Genomic DNA, 19,768 nt, shown 5'->3' on the forward strand with positions numbered 1-19,768 from the left:
AGTAAAATAGTATTTTATAATTATAAAGAACTATAATATCTTAATTGATATGCAAAAATAACAAAAGTAATTATAATTTAATAGGTTTAATATGTAGACCTGTAGGTGAAAGTTTTTTTTTTATCAGGAACTGTAAAATGTTACATTTTTAATTTTTTGTAAATTTGAATGCTTTATTCTTATTCACATTTTATATTAAAATATCTTTTTATTTTACAACAATATTGAAATTTATATATATAATTCCGTATGTAACAAGAAAATGTTTTTGAAAAATATATATAACTTGATATATATATATATATAAAAGCTTATATAATTTTATTGTCATATGTATCAATTTATTTTTGTAAATATATAAAAAGACAGTATGGATTATTTCTTAACTTATTTTAGTAATAAATTTGTATTATCTAGAATACATAAAAAATTTATGAGTTTTTTTAATTAAGAATAAACGTGTCTTGCTATTAGTACGGAGAAACGAAGTGAATGTATGTAGTTGTATGGTTATATATATATATATATATGTATTCTTTTTTTATAATTTTTTTTATTTGTATATAAATAAAAAATATATTATGAGCTGAATAAATATTATTACAATACATTTTTTTTTTGCTTAAAATATAAATTTATTTTATAATAGCTAGGATTAAATTTAAAAAATAGAAAATCAATGAAACCTAATAAATAAGATCATAAATGTAACTTCATGTAATTTATGAAATAACTAATTTTAATTTTATTTTGATTAATTGTTATTTTACTATTATAATGTAATTTGTTTAATCAATAATATAATTTTCTTTGTAAGGCAAAAAAATATATATCATATTTATGGTGTTTAAATAGTATAATTGATAAGCTTTTTTTTGTTTATTTTAATAATTTTATTCAGAAAGATGCTTATTTTGAATTACAAATATAATTATGTTTACACATTTTACTTTACAGTTTTTGGTTAACAATAGGTTCAACTGTTTAATGTAATATGGAATATTATATATATTTTTTTTAATTGTTTTAGAAGGATATACCTTACTAATATTTATGTATAATAAAAAGAATAAATAATTAATAATTCAAATTGGTCATTTAATTTATGTTTGTTTTATATTTTCTTCGTATATTTATTGAATTATATGTTTTCTAAAAGGAGCATTAACTTAACTTTATTCATTTCTTTATTTTTTTTGTTTTTTTTTTTTTAATTTTTTATTTATCAAATGTAGGTAAATGTTCATACTATATAAATATGTTAAATAACTTTTTAATATAATAGATTAATAAAAATATAAATTAATATTAATAAAGTACTATAGTAAAATAAGAAAAATATTTTTGTAAAAAAATATTAGATGAGAATCGAAATTTCACTCATTTTCTTTATTCATTAGAATATATATTTTTGTGATTCTATTAGCTTTACTAGAATAGTTAAGAAGAATTAATAAACTTGTTAATGTCAATGTACAACGGTTAATTAGTGAAACAAAGGGAAAATAAAATTTTGTCTGAAAATGTATGCAGTATATTATCTTTTATTTTTAAACAATACAATGTGATAAAAAATGTTATATACACTATAGCTATATAACGTTAATCACATAATTGATTGGAAGGAGAATAATCAATTATTATAGAATTTATGTTCAGGATAAATGAGTATTATAAGTGATAATATATCTAGAAGAAAGAAAAATGTTAATATATATATATATACCTTTAATAATGAGATATACTTATGTTTTATACATTTAATCAAGGCAAAATTAACTATTTCAAAGCTTAGATATTAGATTAGTTCTATAAAAAATATAGAGTACATATTGATGTTATATAATTATTTGTAGACGTTTTTTAATTTTACACATTACTACATTCTTTCAATAAACTATAGGATTCTTATTTTTATCCTTTTATTATTATACTTATTTAATTTTGATTCAATTATGTTTTATAAAAATATATTTATATACTTATCATAAAATATATTGATGGCAAAAAAAGATTTCTATCTTTATTCTTGGCAAAATTAAACGCATAAAACTATAAATATTTCTATTAAATGTATAGGGATATAAAGAACATTTTAAAAAAAAATATGTATTCTGAAGGATTTTTGAAAGTTTGAATTAATTTAATTATTATAAATAAATTGTTTTTTTACAGTTTTGTAATTTATTTCATAATATAACTAATAAACAGATTAGTTACGAATTTTCATGTGTTAACCCCGTTTTTATGAGGAAAAAATTTAAATCATTAAAGTATGTATATTCAGTCTTACTATGAATAATATAAAAATAAAAATAAGGATAGTTATAATATGGTGTATAGGAAACAAAAACTTTGTAATAATTTTTATTGCAATATTTGTTTCAAAATTTTAGATAATTATGTACGGGTATCTTAAAACTTTAGATGACTTCAAATTAAAATATTAATACCATTTATATCTTGTTTTTAGAAATGATTATTTTATTTTTATTATAATTTTAAATGTAAAAAAGAAAATATATACATATATATATATATTATCACAATAGGATTACATTGTACATCTATGCACAAGAAAATTGTTTACAAGAAAATATGTATTTTAACAAATAATAGTTATATATAATACAAACAAAAAGAAAAATTAGAAAATAAAATAATGAAAATAATTAATTATCTTATTAAAATTCTAATTTTAACATTTTTAATTTTCCATACAGAATTGTCCACAGGTGTTCGTCTCATTTTATGTAGATCCCATGTATACATTTACAAGGAAAAATATACGAATTTTTTATACAATGGTTTAAACAGTACATTTTGAAATATATGAAGTAATTAGAAATAAAAAATATATTAATATTTCTCTACAATTTCCATCAAAATCTATGAAAATTCAAATTTATTGAATAAAAATTAGGTGCAAAAAGTTTGAATGTGTAATGTCTTATATTTATTTAATTAAATATTGTAAAAAAAAAAAAAAAATAGATTAACTTTTTAAATATATATTATTAAAACATGCTTAAAATATAAAATGAATGTTACGCACTTATAAATTATCTATAAAAAAATAATCCATTTTTTCATTTTTATTCTGTTTTAAAAATAAGATTTATTTTTTAAGATATTATTTTCTGTCATTATAAACTATAAATATATTTATATATCATAAAAAAGGTATTAACACTCTATATAATATATATATAAACCTTAGGAAAAATTATAACATATATATAAATATATGCATATATATATTTACATAATTTTATGAAAAGTTATATGTAATTTTACTACCTTAAAAGAAAATTTTTATATTTATATATATATAACACGTTCTTAGAACTGAACTATTTTGAAAAAACTAAGATAAAAAAAGAAGAATTTTAAATATATTATTTCTACATATATGTGATAATATTTAATTCATTATTTTATACTTTTAATGAACTAAAAAAAAAAAAAAATATATATATAGTACATTTTTAAATATTCACTATGAAATTAGCGGCGTAATTATGAATATTAATAAAACATTTAATGGCTTCAATTATTAATTTAGTTCTGATGACTTTGTAGTATTAATTTATCAAAAAATTATAAATAATACACATTTTATAGAGACATTATTTTTTGATATATTTATAAAATATGATATATGATTTTCAAAAAAAAGAAATAAGTATATATTATAATGTATGTTACAACATATATAGATTATAATATATTTCTCATAATTATTATTTTATAAAATATATATTAACAGTTATTTTTTAAGGTAAATAAAATTTGTTTTTATATGTCAAATAAATAATATGCGTTTACTTTGTTTAATTGAAATCTAAAAAATTTACATTTATTATCATTTTAAAGATAATTAGAATTTTTACCATAAGTTGAACCAATAAAATACTTGCATTCTACAAAAATATAAAAACATGAAGTACTATTTTTAGTTCGAATATAGATAAGGCATTATTCGTATACAATGATTTGTATTGTCCTTTTATATATTAATTTTAGTTCACAAAACTATATTTTTTATAAGATCCTATTGAAATAGGAATATTATATATATTAAACCATAATATGCAATTAAAGTGAAAAAATAATATAAAATAAAATTTTAAAAATATAATAACATTCATATTAATGAAAAAATGATTAATTTAACTTTTTTTTTCTTCTGTATTAAAAAGAAAAATTATACATACATGTATTATAAAATAATAACAGTTATAAGTATGTTTTATAAGAATGTATTCCGTAAAAATATTATATATATATTAGTTATTGTTGATAACTTCCTTACATAAAAATGTTTATTTCTAATTATTCATTTAATTCAGACATTAACTTAATTTTATTATATTTTTCATTATTTATTAAGAGCTTATATAACGCTATTAGAAGTATGACAGATAATATAACCATTAATATCCCAAATGATATTAAGAAAAAATATTCTTTTGCTCCTTTCAAGACATTTTCTACTGCTTTCCATGCGCCACACAAATTTAGTGCATCCTTAAGTTTATCTTCTGCAGTTTTCAAGTAGTCAAAATATTGTAATATTGGCAATCCAATTGCGAACAAGAAAAAAAGGAAAGTCATAAAAGCTCCATATCTGTATTTTCTGAATTTTATTTTTTTTAAATCTATATCACAAATTCTCCTTTTTTTTTCAAGTAAATCATCATAGTCATTTTTATTAATTAATTTTTTTTCAAAATGGAAGTATTTACCATCAAATATCCCATTATCATAATCTATAACTTCTGTATAGTACTGCGCCTTATTTAATAAACTTCTATTAGACTGTCTGTTTTTTCCTTTGTTAATCTCTCCATTGAATGGTTTATCCTCTTTAAGATCTAAATTATTTGAATCTTTATTCTTTTTATATTTTGCTAGTAAACGATAACTTCTTGTATTTAATCTTCTACATGGTGTCCAATTCTCAATCAACAATTTTTCATTAGTTCTCTAAAAAAATTATGTTAATATACGTTATTTCACACAATAAATAATCTAATAATAATAAAAATTATTAAAAAAAATAAAACATAAAAAATATAAAATTTACAGAAATCCATACATAACATTATCATACTGTATCACAACAAAAATGACATATCCAACTTAAAATCATAAACGCAGAAATTTTGAAAAATAAGGTGGTATAAATTTTTTGTTCCATTGTATAGTTTATTAATATACATATATATTCAGCAAGGGAAAAATTAATAACTATTTATTTTACTGCTTATTATGGGGGATGCTATATTTATTTTTAAAACAATTTGTTTTTATTACTTCATGAATATTTAATAAAATATATATAATTACTATGTATTTTACTGTATATACAAGGAATAAATCTTTAAAAATATTTAAAAAGTTTTTATCGTTAATGATATAAAAAAAAAAAAATAACTAACATTCATTAAAATAAAATAATATATGTTTATTTATAAATATTGAAATAATATTATGTAATTATTTACTCTAAATAACTGGTTAAATAATATATGTATTAATTTTTTTTCATAAAATACAAAAAAAAAAAAATAAATGATTTATTATTATACGAAAATATCCAGTTTACATGCTATGTAGAATGTTGAGAATATATATATTATATATTGCTCTTCATATTAAAAATATAATTACTAATTTTTAAAATGTTATCCTATAAAGCATACTAATTTTATAAAGATATTTTTTACAAAAAGATAATATTTATAAAATATATTAATAATTGTAATATATTAATAGATGAAAAAAATTTTTTTTGTGCATTTTGTTCTGTTATATATAGCAGTTACATTACTTATTGCGTAAACATGTGTATTTTTATATAGGATATAATATAATTTTGAAAAATTAAAATTTTAGCATATTATTTAATCTATAAAAATAATATATAATGTAAAGATGCATAATATTTAACTTTTTATTTTTCTGCTATGATTTTTAAAAATTATAATTCTAAATTAAGTTTAATTTATAATGCTATTTCTATAAGAAAAATACTCATATTCAATTAATTTATTTTTTTAAATTAATAATATATATTCAGAAGACATATGAATAGTAAGAATAATTTTAAATGTACTATTAATATTCTAATTAGAAATATTTTTAATTTTTATATGCTGATATGTTCATATGTACCTGCCTCATTTTCTGTATATCATATGTGGAAAGTTGCAAAGGAAAAAATATGGATACGTTATTTCACCTATTTAATGATTATATTTAAAGAGTATGTAAATGTAATAACTAAAACTTATATTCAAATTATAATTTTCATTTGAATCTATGAAAAATAATATTTAATATTTGAAAACTACTCAATAAAATGCTGTAGACAAAAACTTACAAATTATATTTATTTAATTAATCATTTAAAAAAATATTTACTTTTTAAAAATAAATTATACTTATCCAAAAGAAAAAAAATGATAAGTATTTATATATTATCCACAAAAAGATAATTCTTTTTTTCACGTATTTTATTTTTTTTTTATTTATTATTAGATATAGATAATTACTAATGCTTAATACAAACAACATATATTTTTGCATATCTTTAAAATTTTAAGATATTACGCAATATATTTATGGAAAAACTAAAAGTACAATATATAAAGAAATAATTATCTGTTTATCATTGTATTATTTCAGAAAAAAATGACTTTTTAATAATATGTTAAATGAAAAATTTTATATTTATAGTTACATAATACAACTTCAGCAATATATCATTATGAAATAAACTGAACCAAAAAGAGAAAACAATTAAAACAAATTATTTTTTAATATATAACCGTATTTTATTTGTTAATTTAATCTTTAAAAGAATAAAATGTCTGTATTTCTTGTATTTATATGCTTACGTTATTATATATATTTAATTCGTTTATTAAAAATTTAATTTACAACACAATTAATATGAATAATTAAGTAGTTATTTATTTGAAATCTTAAATGTTTGTAAGGATATATAATTCATAATTCATATAAGAATTATAAATAATTAATAATTAATAAGAATAATTTATTAATATGCATTTATATATACTTATATCATATACAAAAGTAGGGATGTCCGTGAAAAAGGTATTTAAATTAATACACCTTATATCATGTTCCACATAGAGTACAACTTATAGAATATTAAATTTAATATATAACTAAAATATATATATATATATACATATCTATATAACAATGTATATTCACTTGTTTTCATTGAATACAAAACAAGATACGTTTATTTTTGATTCAGAACTAATAATATATTTTCTTAATAGACTAAACAAATTATCATTTTAGACAGTAATAAGACAAAAAAGAAAAAAAACAATTTTTTGTTAGAATATATATATTTTACTTTAATAATTATATATGTTGTGTGATGTCATATGCTAATTTAGCGCATATATATATATATATGTGTGTTTTTTAAATGGAACTATGCTTAAAAATATGTGTGTACGAATTGCTAATATTTAGTCAAGTTGAAACAATTTTTTATATTACAAATTAAAGGACATTAAAACGTTCAAATTCACGAAAAAACTAAGAATATATTGTTTCATTGCTGTGTGTCAAAAATGCCATATATATATTGGGATATATAGAGAATTTAAGAAATTATGATTATGTTTATTAAGAATAAAAATATTATATCTATTACTATATATTTGGAAAATCTTTAGGAATATATATATATTCCTTACTATGTATATTATCTTTTAGTGAACTTAATTTTTTTATATTTTTAACATATGATCGTAAAAAAACTTTAATATAAGTATGATACCTAATACAGTGAAAGAAAAGATATATATTATTAGACCAAATGATTGTCCTAGAAAAGAAATTTGGGCGTTAGTGGGATCTGCATCTAAGACCTTCATATCCATGGGAAACTATCTTTTAACTTTTCTAATGCGGTTGACAATATTCTCTTATCTAATTCTTCTATTTGAGTATTAGACCAATTAAAATTCAACAATCACATTTTCTTATATATGAAATGTGATGTTAACTCTATTGTGGATATTATTAATAAAAACAAGAACAATAATACAAGTAAAATAATTCTTAATCCGTATTTTTTAAGTATTATTTTTTTGTAAGTCTTGTTACTAATTGCCATATATTCCTTGAGAAAACCTAGATAATTAAATTATTTGAATATTTTTTTTTCCAAACATGAATATTTTTTTGTTTCAAATATATAAGAATTATATTACTTACCTTGTTTATTATATTGCGTATTCTTTGATGAATCTTCATTCGATGCTTTTATTTTACTTTTACATTTTTTCTCATTTTAAGTTGTATTTTTTTTTTTTTTTTTGTGTCTTACTTTTTCTTTTTCGCACGAACTGTTGTGGCATAAGCACACATATTAGTAGAATCGTATGTATTGGTTGTTTAATATGGAATAGAAATCATAATTACTTTTGGGTAAATCCCTTGGTGTAGATTTATATATTTTATATGGTTTTCTTCTAATTCCTATTTATATTCTAAAGATGAAGGATTTAGTAATGATATATATTAAATTCTGCGTATTCCTGTTTGATTTTCTAGTATGTGCCGCGTATAATTCTTTATAATTTTTCTTTTAGATTCTGTCTTTATATTTCTTTTCTTTTTTTTTGTATATATTTTAAAAAAAATAATTAAGAAGTTAGTACACCCTGTATGGAGATGAGTAAACTGCATAACATAGAATTTTAATATTTTTCTGGTTATAATATAATGACGTATAGGAAGCAATTTAGGAATGATGAGGTGTAAACTATTTTTAAAATAGGAAATTTATAATTAAGTGGAATTATTGAATAAAGATATTATTTATGTGGCAAAATAACTTTTAACTTTTGAGTATTTCATTTACTTTTAAATAATTTTTTTCTTTTATTTATAAAAATTTTTACTTATACTATGGGCATTAGGTTAATGGTACTGTGAAAATAAATAATTTATATAAGGCTTGAATAATTATTTTAGAATAGTTACAACGGTATACATTTTACAACAGAATAAAAATAATTGTTCAAACTAAAAGAGTAATTATAGTATAAATGTTTGACAATGAGCAATACATTAATATAACAAAAAATATAAATAATAATAATGATTTAATAGAATTTAATTTAAATGTAGTAATGCAATATTATAAATGTATATTTTTTAATCAAAAGTGCTTAATTTTTTGTTTGAGATCAAAAATATACAACTTAAGATAGTTTACTTTTATTATCTTATATAAGATAAATTAATCTTATACTTTTTTTAGCAATATTATACGTAATTTTACTATATGATTTTAGATTTAATTGCATTTAACAGCAGTTCAAAATTTTTAGTAATATAAGAAATAGTATTAAAAATAAAAATTTGAACATATAAAAATTTTTTTTCTTTATTCAAGCGATTAGAAATAGGATGATATAATTAAAAAAAAAAATGATAAATTAATAAAAAATAATAATTTTATATATTTTAAAATTGTTATAAAAAATTATACATACATAATTTAATGACACTCTAAAAATACTTTATGATCGAATTATTAGTTATTTTACATTATATAAGAAATTAACCTGTATTATGATAGAAAAATGGGTACTCTTAAATATATTAGAACTATCATATTTAGATTATTAACTAACAAAAAAAAAAAAAAAAAATGAGTAAGCTTTACGAATAATAAATAAATTATTATATAAAATTATATACATCATTTTTGCAATATAGTATTAAAATAAACAATTTTTTCTTTGATTATTTATTTATTATAAGATAATAAAAATTTCCTAAAATAATAAAAATGTATTACTCCTTAATAAATCATTTTGACCTTATAAAGGGATAAATAATAAATAATTTAAATTCTTCCATTATGCATTAATTAAAATTATTAAAATCATACATTACTAGGTTTATTTTTGCTGTACATTTATACATAATTGTATATAAGTATAGGTGAGTAAACAATTTTTTTTTTTTTATGTATTTGGGTGATCAATAAAGAAAGATCATATGAAACTGATATTTACTTTACAATATTATTGTATTACATATTTTAACCTTTCTCTTCCTCTTAATTATTTTGTTAAGCTTTTGCACAAGTTCTTTTTGCTCATATTCTTATCTTTATTTCTTTATAATATTTTTTGAATTATTCCTAGAATTTTAGTCAATTTAGGGCATTCTATCTTTTTAGGTGGTGATACTTAATACACATATGCCTCTTATTCCTTCGTTGTGCAGTATATCTTAAATGCTTACTATTATATATATATTTCAACATTTTTTATATTTCAAAGAATGACACTAGACTTAATATATATATTTATAAATGTTATTGTATGAAATTTTTTAAGAAATTCTTATTTTTAAATACTGTTCCTTTTACAATATAGTCGATATATTTAAAGCTATATAAATTATACATTTTAATAACTTCTTAATTATTAATTATGCCATATATATTTTTTTCTTTTTTGTGCCCTTTATGTGTCACTTTTCCTGTTTTTCTTCATTAATCTCACGTACAGATATGACACAATTTGCACGTTTGATTATTGTTATATTATAACTAATTTTCAGTTAAATCTTATTTTAATTTTAAACTGATAATCAATAATCACAGGATATATGTAATAGCCTATGTTTCGGATTGATATATGTGAGTTCTTATGTTCACGACCGAGTTCACTCTTTACATCTTTCAATATTGTCATGTTTCTTTCTCCGTAGTATTATAGGATGGAAGCAGAGTTCAAAATAAATAAAGGGATACGCACATACATATATGTATATATATATATATATACATTTATTTATTTGATTGAAAAGTATACTATGAAATGTTTCCAAAAAAATAATGTTACCAAAATGGTTGAGCCGAATTGTTTTAAAAAATTGCAATAAAAGGAAATCAAATGTTATTTTAATTTTTTAACACGCTAAAAATATATTTCCTATTATAAATAATATAAAAATGGAGTAATCTATAGAAGTAAATTATTATATGAAAATACATTTAAACACGATTTTTCGTTTTTCCTATATTGAGTAATAAAAATAAATCCTAAATTATTAAAGCATATTTATGTTGTATATATTTGCACGTATCATTTATTTCTATTGTAGCTACCGCGATACTAATCGAAATAAATTTTTTAAGAAAAAAATAAGAAAAGTTATAAAAAGTAATTCTTATTTTACTTTCCTTATACAAGATTGCATTTGAAACTATTAAAACTTTTTCCGTGCTATATGTTCTATGTACACAAAATAATTGCTCTACCGTAGCTTAATCATACTGACGTCTTTAGGAAAAATTAAATATATATTTTAATAGAAGGATACAATTACTGGTATGTTTGTAGACATATGCAATGGATGTATTGTTCTACTTATTTTTATAGTTGTATATAGGAGGATCCTAAATTAACATACATTTATGGTTTTATAATTTATCCATGGGAAACAATTTTCTAAGTTAGGAAAAATATATAAGAAATATATATATTTGTAATATATTATTATTATACACTTTTTGTATTGTCAAAATATAAGAGGGTTAATAATATTTTTTTTTCTTCTTTTATTCTTTCGTTTTTGCTTATTATTTTATATATGTTTTTTTTATGTGCCAATATGAGTTAAAATTCCTTTCTCTGAATATCTGAAGTTTAGACGATAAAATTGTTTTTATTGTAATTTCTAATGGAACTGAACCTAAAATTGTACTTACGTAAATATCAAGAAAGTATATATTACATATTTTTTTGGATACCTTGGATTAAATTTTAAATTATCATATTTGCTTTTTTTTTCGTTTTATTTGATACAAATAATTGTATTAAAATTTATAATTATGAACTTTTTTTAGTTTATTCTTATAGAGTTTCTATATACTACTCTAATATTTAATATATATTTCCAATAAAAAAATCTAGAAATACGTTTAACATGCCTTATGCGCTATGTACGTAATATTTGCATTATATATATAAAAACTGTGTTATACAGATGCAATGTTATTTAATCCAAAAGATTTGGTCAAATATGAATATATACTTATTTTGAAAAACCGAATAGTTTCAGTACTGATTATTATATAATATTTAATCATAATTTTATAAGTATATTTTTTTGTAAAAAAAAAAATAAAAAAAAAACAGTAGATTTTTATTTCACGAGTTACATCAATTTTTTTTACTAACGATACATTGTGCTAATTTAGGGGCTAAATTAATAGTTCCAAATAAATTTAATAAATTCAAATTTATTTTTACTTTAAATATAACTATAATATATCTCATATGTGTTATGCTTCAAGAACACATAATAAGAAGTCAGGGTACAATTTCATGAGTATAATTAAATAAAATAAAAATGCCTCACCAATATATGTTTTTTAATTTTGGAACATTAGAATCTTAAACTATTATTAGATAAGAATATTTTAGTTCTTTTTTTTATATATAAAACAAATATTATTGCAAGTTCAAATTAAATACATTAAAAAAAAATTAAATAAATACAAAAAAAGTATTTGACAAAAAGTTAGAAAAAATAAATTATTATAAAAGGACAAATAAAAAAATATATATAAAAAGTTAAAAATAAAAGTGTCTATATTTTATTTATGCTCCTCTTTTTATTCTTTGATCTTTATCATTTCTACTTAATAGAAATGTTTATATAATCCAATTTTGTTGGCTTCTTAATATCTTTGATATATATCAGTTGATATTTTGTAAATCATTTGATGAATGAAGCTCATCATCTATATTTACTACGTTAAATCTCCTCCTGTCAGAATGTCTATAAGTACGTTTTAAGAAGCGCCTTGGTCGTTTGCGTGTACATAAATCGGTAAAATCAAACCTATACCTTTGTTTCCTTTTTCTATGTCTACGTAAACGTGATCCGAAGGGAGTAAACTAATATATATATGAAAGTAAAAAACATGTATAATATGTTTATTTCATAGTTACAGCATTTTAAGAAAAATATGTTATAAATGGTAACTAATAATGTATGCATACAGAAAAAAATAATTTTGTATTTACTTTAAAAAAAAGGTAAAATATAAAAATAATTCCCATTACTAGAGTAACTCCAGTAGAAATACGGACAAAAATGTTGTTTAATATATTTGATTCATTAGCTGATCTTCTTTTCCTCACTCTTTCGCGTGCTAGTTTTAAATCAGCTTCTGTCCATTTAGTTCCAACCTTCACTTTGTACCTCCCAGTACCTTCTATTTGTGTAGCAAAATTTCCTTCAACTAATACATCCATATACTCGCAAAGTAGTTCTTCATATTTATTTATACTTTTAGATGGACACTGCAGTGTTCCTCTCTCGTCAAATTTCCATCTAATAGGACCAGCTGCGTCTTTCACAGGAGGTACAGCTTCTATTTTTACTCCGCTATCACCAAAATCCCCTCTTTTTCCTTTTGCATCAGGTTGACCTCTTCGTGATGCATCTACTTCTGCTTGATTTGACCTAGAATCTAAATTCGTACTACCTGGAGGGGATCCACTATCAGTCACTTTTGTTCCACCATATTCAGCTGTAGGAACACTTCTAGTTAACGTCACAGATGTTGCGAATAAACTACAATGTGGATGTCTCTTTATATCTGATGTAAGTCTTCCATTTTCTAGATTAAAGCATGTACCATAAGTAATTGAGCTCAAAATTTCTGGTTCTGATACCTTAGAATTTAATTTTTCCTCATCAAAATTCGCTGTAATTCTATTTAGTCCATCACAACTATCACTACCTTTAGAAAGAAATGCAGATAATAGTTCACTCGGATCAAACTCATCTTTACAACTTAAAAAATAATTGTCACATACTGATTTCCCATACGAACAACAAGGATCCTTCCAATTGTTATACATATCATTGATAGATTCAAGGTATTCTTTATATTTACCATTCTCACATTTATTACAAGTTTCACTAGTTTTAATAGTGTTATAGTTTTTAAAATAATCATACAAAGATTTCTCTTCTATTTTATAATACAATCCCTCAAAGGTATTAAAATCAAATCTATAAGAACAATCATTCTTGTTGTGAACATTGAAAAGATTACGTTGCAATTTATAAAATTTCTTAATAACATCGTCGATATCACTATTTGATGTGTGTTCATTAAACAATTTCCATATTTCTTGATATACCCAGTTTTTATAATGCGAACAGTAGTCCTTATATTTCGCTGATGTATGCTTTTTAAATACAAATTCTAAAAGTTTTGTGACTTTTTTACAAAGTTCAAAGGATTTTTCTTTGTAATCTTGTTTTATTGTTTTAAATTCATTACAGTATGTTTCATCTGTTGCATTTACCAATTCATCATTGAATTCTTTGTATATACTGTATGGATATAACTCTTCTAAAATTTTATCCTGAAAATTAAATTTATAAAAAGAATTTTGCAAATACTTAAGTACTTATTATATATAATAACATATATACTGTTAATCTATGTTAGAAATGGCATTTTAATAAATGAGTATGTATATTATTATTGCTATGAAAAATGAAAGTATCCATAAACTTCTTTTACCATTTCCATAATTTTTCATTATTTTTATGTATTTACTGTATGAAATAATTAAAACTGTATATATAATAATATTTAAATAAAAAGAATGACTACATATATACAATTGGTTCATTTCGAGCGTTTTATACTTTTCATTAGTAATTACATCTATTTACATATTTCTTAAAGAAATATGGCACTAATTCATTCTAAAAAATAAATTATAACTGTATTTATTTTATCATATAAATATGGATAATTAAAACAGAAATAACCTTAATGCTAATACAGTATAACAGTAAATAGTAAAAAAGAAGGAATCCATTTATAGCAAAACTTTATTCTGTATACTAATATGCATAAATATATATATATGTACGTACGTAATTAATTATTATTATCCTATTTTCTTTAATAGAACATATAATTTTTAATATAAAAAATTAAAAATTGTAATTCCGTGCAAATATTTATTTTCAAGCACTTTTGTACTTTTAAGTATTTGTATATATCTTAATATGGTATCTCTGTAAAATTACGAAATTTACTTTTTTGAAAATTTTGTTCCATAAATAAGCGTAATATCATTTCATTAATACTTTATCTTTTACCGTATTATATGCAATACTCTATAATATTATACGCGCATTACTATAGTTAACTAAGCGCATATTACAAAAATTATAAATATGTATATAAAAAGAAGAATATTTAAAAAAAAGAATAAATGAAATATAAACCAAAAAATTATTTTTAACATGATAAAAAATTTTACTTGGAATATATTTATTTTATTTTTAATGTCATTAATTTTTAGATACCCTATGTATATATAACTATAGTACAAATTATTCATTTCTATTAATAACCACAATAAATTGTAAGTCGATATATTTTTTTTTGATTCATTATTACAGTTCACATAGTGTATATTATGTTGTACATCAGTATGTGTATAAATAAAATAAACTAATCAGATTAAACATTTTTATTAAAAACTTTAAAATATTTATTCCCTTAAAAAAATGAATAAAAGCATTTTTATTTATCTCGCGTAAAAAAATTTTTTTTTTGAATATGACTAAAAGGGAATTAGCATAATTCAAATATAGAATAATATTAAATTTGGGAAATATATTTGCAACATTTATTTAATTTTTCATAGAAACCAAAAAAATATTTAAGAGGAACACTATTATGAGGCAGAATTTGTATGGATTATTTAATCCTTTTTATACATTTTCTTTTGTTTAATGATAAATAAACTAAAATATAATTTATTATATCAGTAAATTAAGAAAATATTAGAGAATGTCTTCTTATTTTTTTAAATATATATAATATATATATAGATAAAACATTCTGTGTTTTAAAAATAAAAACGTATAAAATATTGCAATTCGGGAATTAGTCGATTATTACCATGTTTTAATAAAATCATAACACATGAAAATTAAGAAAATAACATTACAAACTATATTGTATATATTAATATACATGGAAAGAAGATTTATTTTCTGTCAATTTTATGCATAAGAGAAAATAAATATTTTTTATGTTACATATTACATTTATATTTTATATAATTTCATTTTATTTTTTGTTTTTTTGCTTGCATAACTTGCTGGTTCGCATACTATGCCTTTGTTTTGCTACATAAATAAATTATTTTATTATGCTAATATTAATATAACTTGTTTAAGTGCAAAATAAAAATGCGAATAAAAGTATGTTTTCTTAATGAAGTTTCTTTAGAAAAAAAAATAAAACTTATAATAATACTTCCTTATACATTGAATAAAAAAAAATAATAGTATTGCATATATTTTCAAAAGGTATCATATGTTAATTTTTATTTATTTTGTTCTCATAATTTACTTATTATGTTATATACTTTTTTTGGTTAGAGGTATTAACAGCTGTAAGATTACCTTATTGTCACTCATGAGATTACACAGAATTACCTAATAATACAATAGTGGACATTGCATAATGTAAATAAAATGCTTTAATTATTTTTATTGAAATATATCTTCCTTAAATCCTTTTTTAAAAATTTTTTCTTATTATGTTAGATTATTTATTTTAGATTTCGATAATCTCCATATGTTAAATTCCATAAATTATATGCTTCATAATTTCTAATCATAGTCATCATACAATTACCATTAGATATATAAATTATTTTTATAATCCTGGCTTATTTTTGTTTATTACTTTAAATATGTTATGCTTCAATATATTAAGTATATCAAATGAACCAATTAATCCATTAATTTATTAATATTTAAGTTAAAAATTCTTCTCAGTCTTATTCCTGTTTTTGCTCTACTTTTTAGTTTAAAGTTAACTTGAAAGGACAATGATAACATTTTCTTTATTCTCGAATGTACGTAGTTATATACAGAATTTATTTTTAGAAAAATGTGCAAACAATTATTAATTACTTCACATTTTTTATGTTCTAAAGAATATAATATTATATGAAAAAAGTAATACATTCGAAAAATACCCAAATTTAATATTTTTTCCAAAAAATTTATTTCTGCTGATCTTATATAATATAGTATTACTTATTATCTATTTGTTTAAAAATAAAATATTTAAAAAGAAAAAGTATCCATTTTTGTTAGCTATTTTGTAAGTTCAGTTTAAATGTAAATATTGATATACTCTTGGGGTCACCAAATTATAATATTACTCAGCAGATAAAATAACAGATATATTTAGTGAAATATTAGATATACCATTAATAATATTGTTTTATATACATTTTCTTCGAACATTAATTTTAAAAAGTATAAAAAAAAAAAAAAATTAATTTATGAATTTATTAAATTAGAAAATACGTTTCATGTAACGTTTTCTTTAATTGAATGATTGTGTTAAAGGAGTATATTTTCCATATAATTCATTCATTTAAATTTACTGTTTCAAATTATATTATGTGGTATTATAATCTATATCAGTGTATACAATAATGTGTAAAAAAGACTTAAATACTTCATTTATTTGTTATATATTTACTAATTCAATAAATAGATATATAAAATTATATGCATATTCATTTGGTCAAATGAATGGATAATCGAATAAAACACCAATGTACCACAATTATATAACATCTATTAATAAATACTTTATATTCCTATATATCCTCTACTAAAGATATATTAATAAAATATATTATTTTACTTCACCTTTTCACCTATTGCGAAATTTTTAGTAGTTCGTTAGAGGTATAAGAAATATTATTTCAAAGTTTAATCGTAGTAATAACCTTTTGTAAATACGTAATAGATATGATGATAAAAAGACTAGTACTATTACATTATATATACTCATGAAACATATAAATTATCACAAAAGTGTTAAATTTATTAGTTTATTAACTTCTTATATTTTAGAATATCACTAATAATATATATAATGTATTTTACTTATTAATACCATACAGGGAATACAAAGCGCACAATGGACATCCATACATTTTTTGCGAAATATTTATTCACAAAAAAATATTAATTTAAAATACATATATATATATATATATATATGTTATTATCCTATATTTAAAATTCTATAGAATATTGGACAAGCAAATTGATAAACAATACAGGGGATATATTACATCATGCTTATTAACTAATTTTTTGTGTATGTACAGATGGAATGAAAAATTCTGTATGTAAGGATAAATACAAAAGTCAAAACACTTGAAGAATAATTAACTAATAGTCCATTAATCATTCTCATAATTAAAATTCTCTAATATGTTTATTTAAACGATGCTAATATATATACATTACACTCACTAGAAAGAGGTAAAGAAATAACTCTATCCAAAAATTAATTTAAAAAAAAATAAGGATACTCCTTATACAATAAAAAAACTAACACATATTATTAACAAAATAAGGCTTTTATTGTTGCTAATTCTATAATCATGGCAAATTGCATGAAATATTCAACATATTTAATGATACTATTAGTGAAGTATCAAAAGAGTAGCACAGTTCTTAGGAGTATATAAAAAATATGCTTTCCGGTATTTAAGCAAATATTAATTAATAATATTTAAATACATAGAAAATATATTTAAATTATTCAGTTTGTATATACCTATTATATAGCTTTTGCTTAAACGCTTTAATGTAAATACATATATATATATATATATGTCGTTCCTTAACTATTCTATCGTCTATGCAGTGAATAACTTAAATATATGTAGAACAAATATACAACTGATACAACAGTATATGAACATTAACACCTAATGTGTTACATATACATATTTAACAGAACATTTTAGACCAGTGAATAACTATAAAATAATTCTTTGAAAAGTACTGGAATTTCACTAGTGATGCGAATCCCTATAAATATATGTTCTACTTACGCCTTCTCTAATTAATATTAGAAATAAGAAAGGGAAATATTTTAAGTTTTTTTTATTTTAAAGCAAAACAGATAGTTATAAATAGAAAAATTATAGCTATCTCCATATAAACGATATACTGAATTATATAAAAATTGATTATTAAAGTGAATATTACATAATTTGTAAATATTTTACTATTTAACTTGTATAAATATGATTATAATATTTTGAAATGTAATATTATTTTTTATATAAATATTTTTAATTGTATATATTAAATATGTAAACGACATAATATGAAAAATAAGCAAAATTTATTAAAGTATATATATATATATCGCCAGAAAGTAAATTTTTAATTATATTTCAAATCTTTAATAATTTAAACTAAAAATTAAAGTACAGAATATATATTTATATTACAAGAAATATAAAATTATATAAAGACAATTTTTTAATAATAAGTGGAAAAAAATATAAAAAATTCATATATATTAGATAATTGTATTGGTGGCATACATTTTTTTACAACTGAATATATAAAATTATATTTTATTTCAGATTACTAAAATAAATTTATAGAATTAAATTTTTGAAATAAATAATTGTTTATCACTTTTTACTAGACTTAGATTAATTTACGAGATAGTTATATGTATATTAATTTAAAACAGTTGTATTCTCCAAGGAAGCAGAATAAAATATGAAAACAATATTACTAGTAATACAAATATATAATGGATTATCATATGAAATAATAAGAGACATAA

The 19,768-nt window shown here is 19.7% G+C and overlaps 2 protein-coding genes across 2 annotated transcripts; both read right to left on the minus strand.

Moving 5' to 3' along the window:
• Positions 1-4,335: 4,335 nt before the first annotated feature.
• On the minus strand, positions 4,336-5,203 carry MKS88_003483 (uncharacterized protein; the record flags this gene model as incomplete). The annotated part of the gene is made up of 2 exons (XM_067216577.1): positions 4,336-4,989; positions 5,117-5,203. 2 exons carry the CDS (start codon positions 5,201-5,203, stop codon positions 4,336-4,338), a joined length of 741 nt encoding a protein of 246 aa, XP_067073211.1.
• Positions 5,204-12,788: 7,585 nt separating this feature from the next.
• On the minus strand, positions 12,789-14,644 carry MKS88_003484 (PIR protein; the record flags this gene model as incomplete). The annotated part of the gene is made up of 3 exons (XM_067216578.1): positions 12,789-12,989; positions 13,158-14,474; positions 14,636-14,644. The coding sequence occupies 3 exons, from the start codon at positions 14,642-14,644 to the stop codon at positions 12,789-12,791; spliced, it is 1,527 nt and encodes a 508-aa protein (XP_067073212.1).
• Positions 14,645-19,768: the final 5,124 nt, after the last annotated feature.

The sequence above is a fragment of the Plasmodium brasilianum genome, chromosome 10 (genome assembly GCF_023973825.1).
Source record: "Plasmodium brasilianum strain Bolivian I chromosome 10, whole genome shotgun sequence".
Classification (NCBI taxonomy): Eukaryota; Apicomplexa; class Aconoidasida; order Haemosporida; family Plasmodiidae; genus Plasmodium; species Plasmodium brasilianum.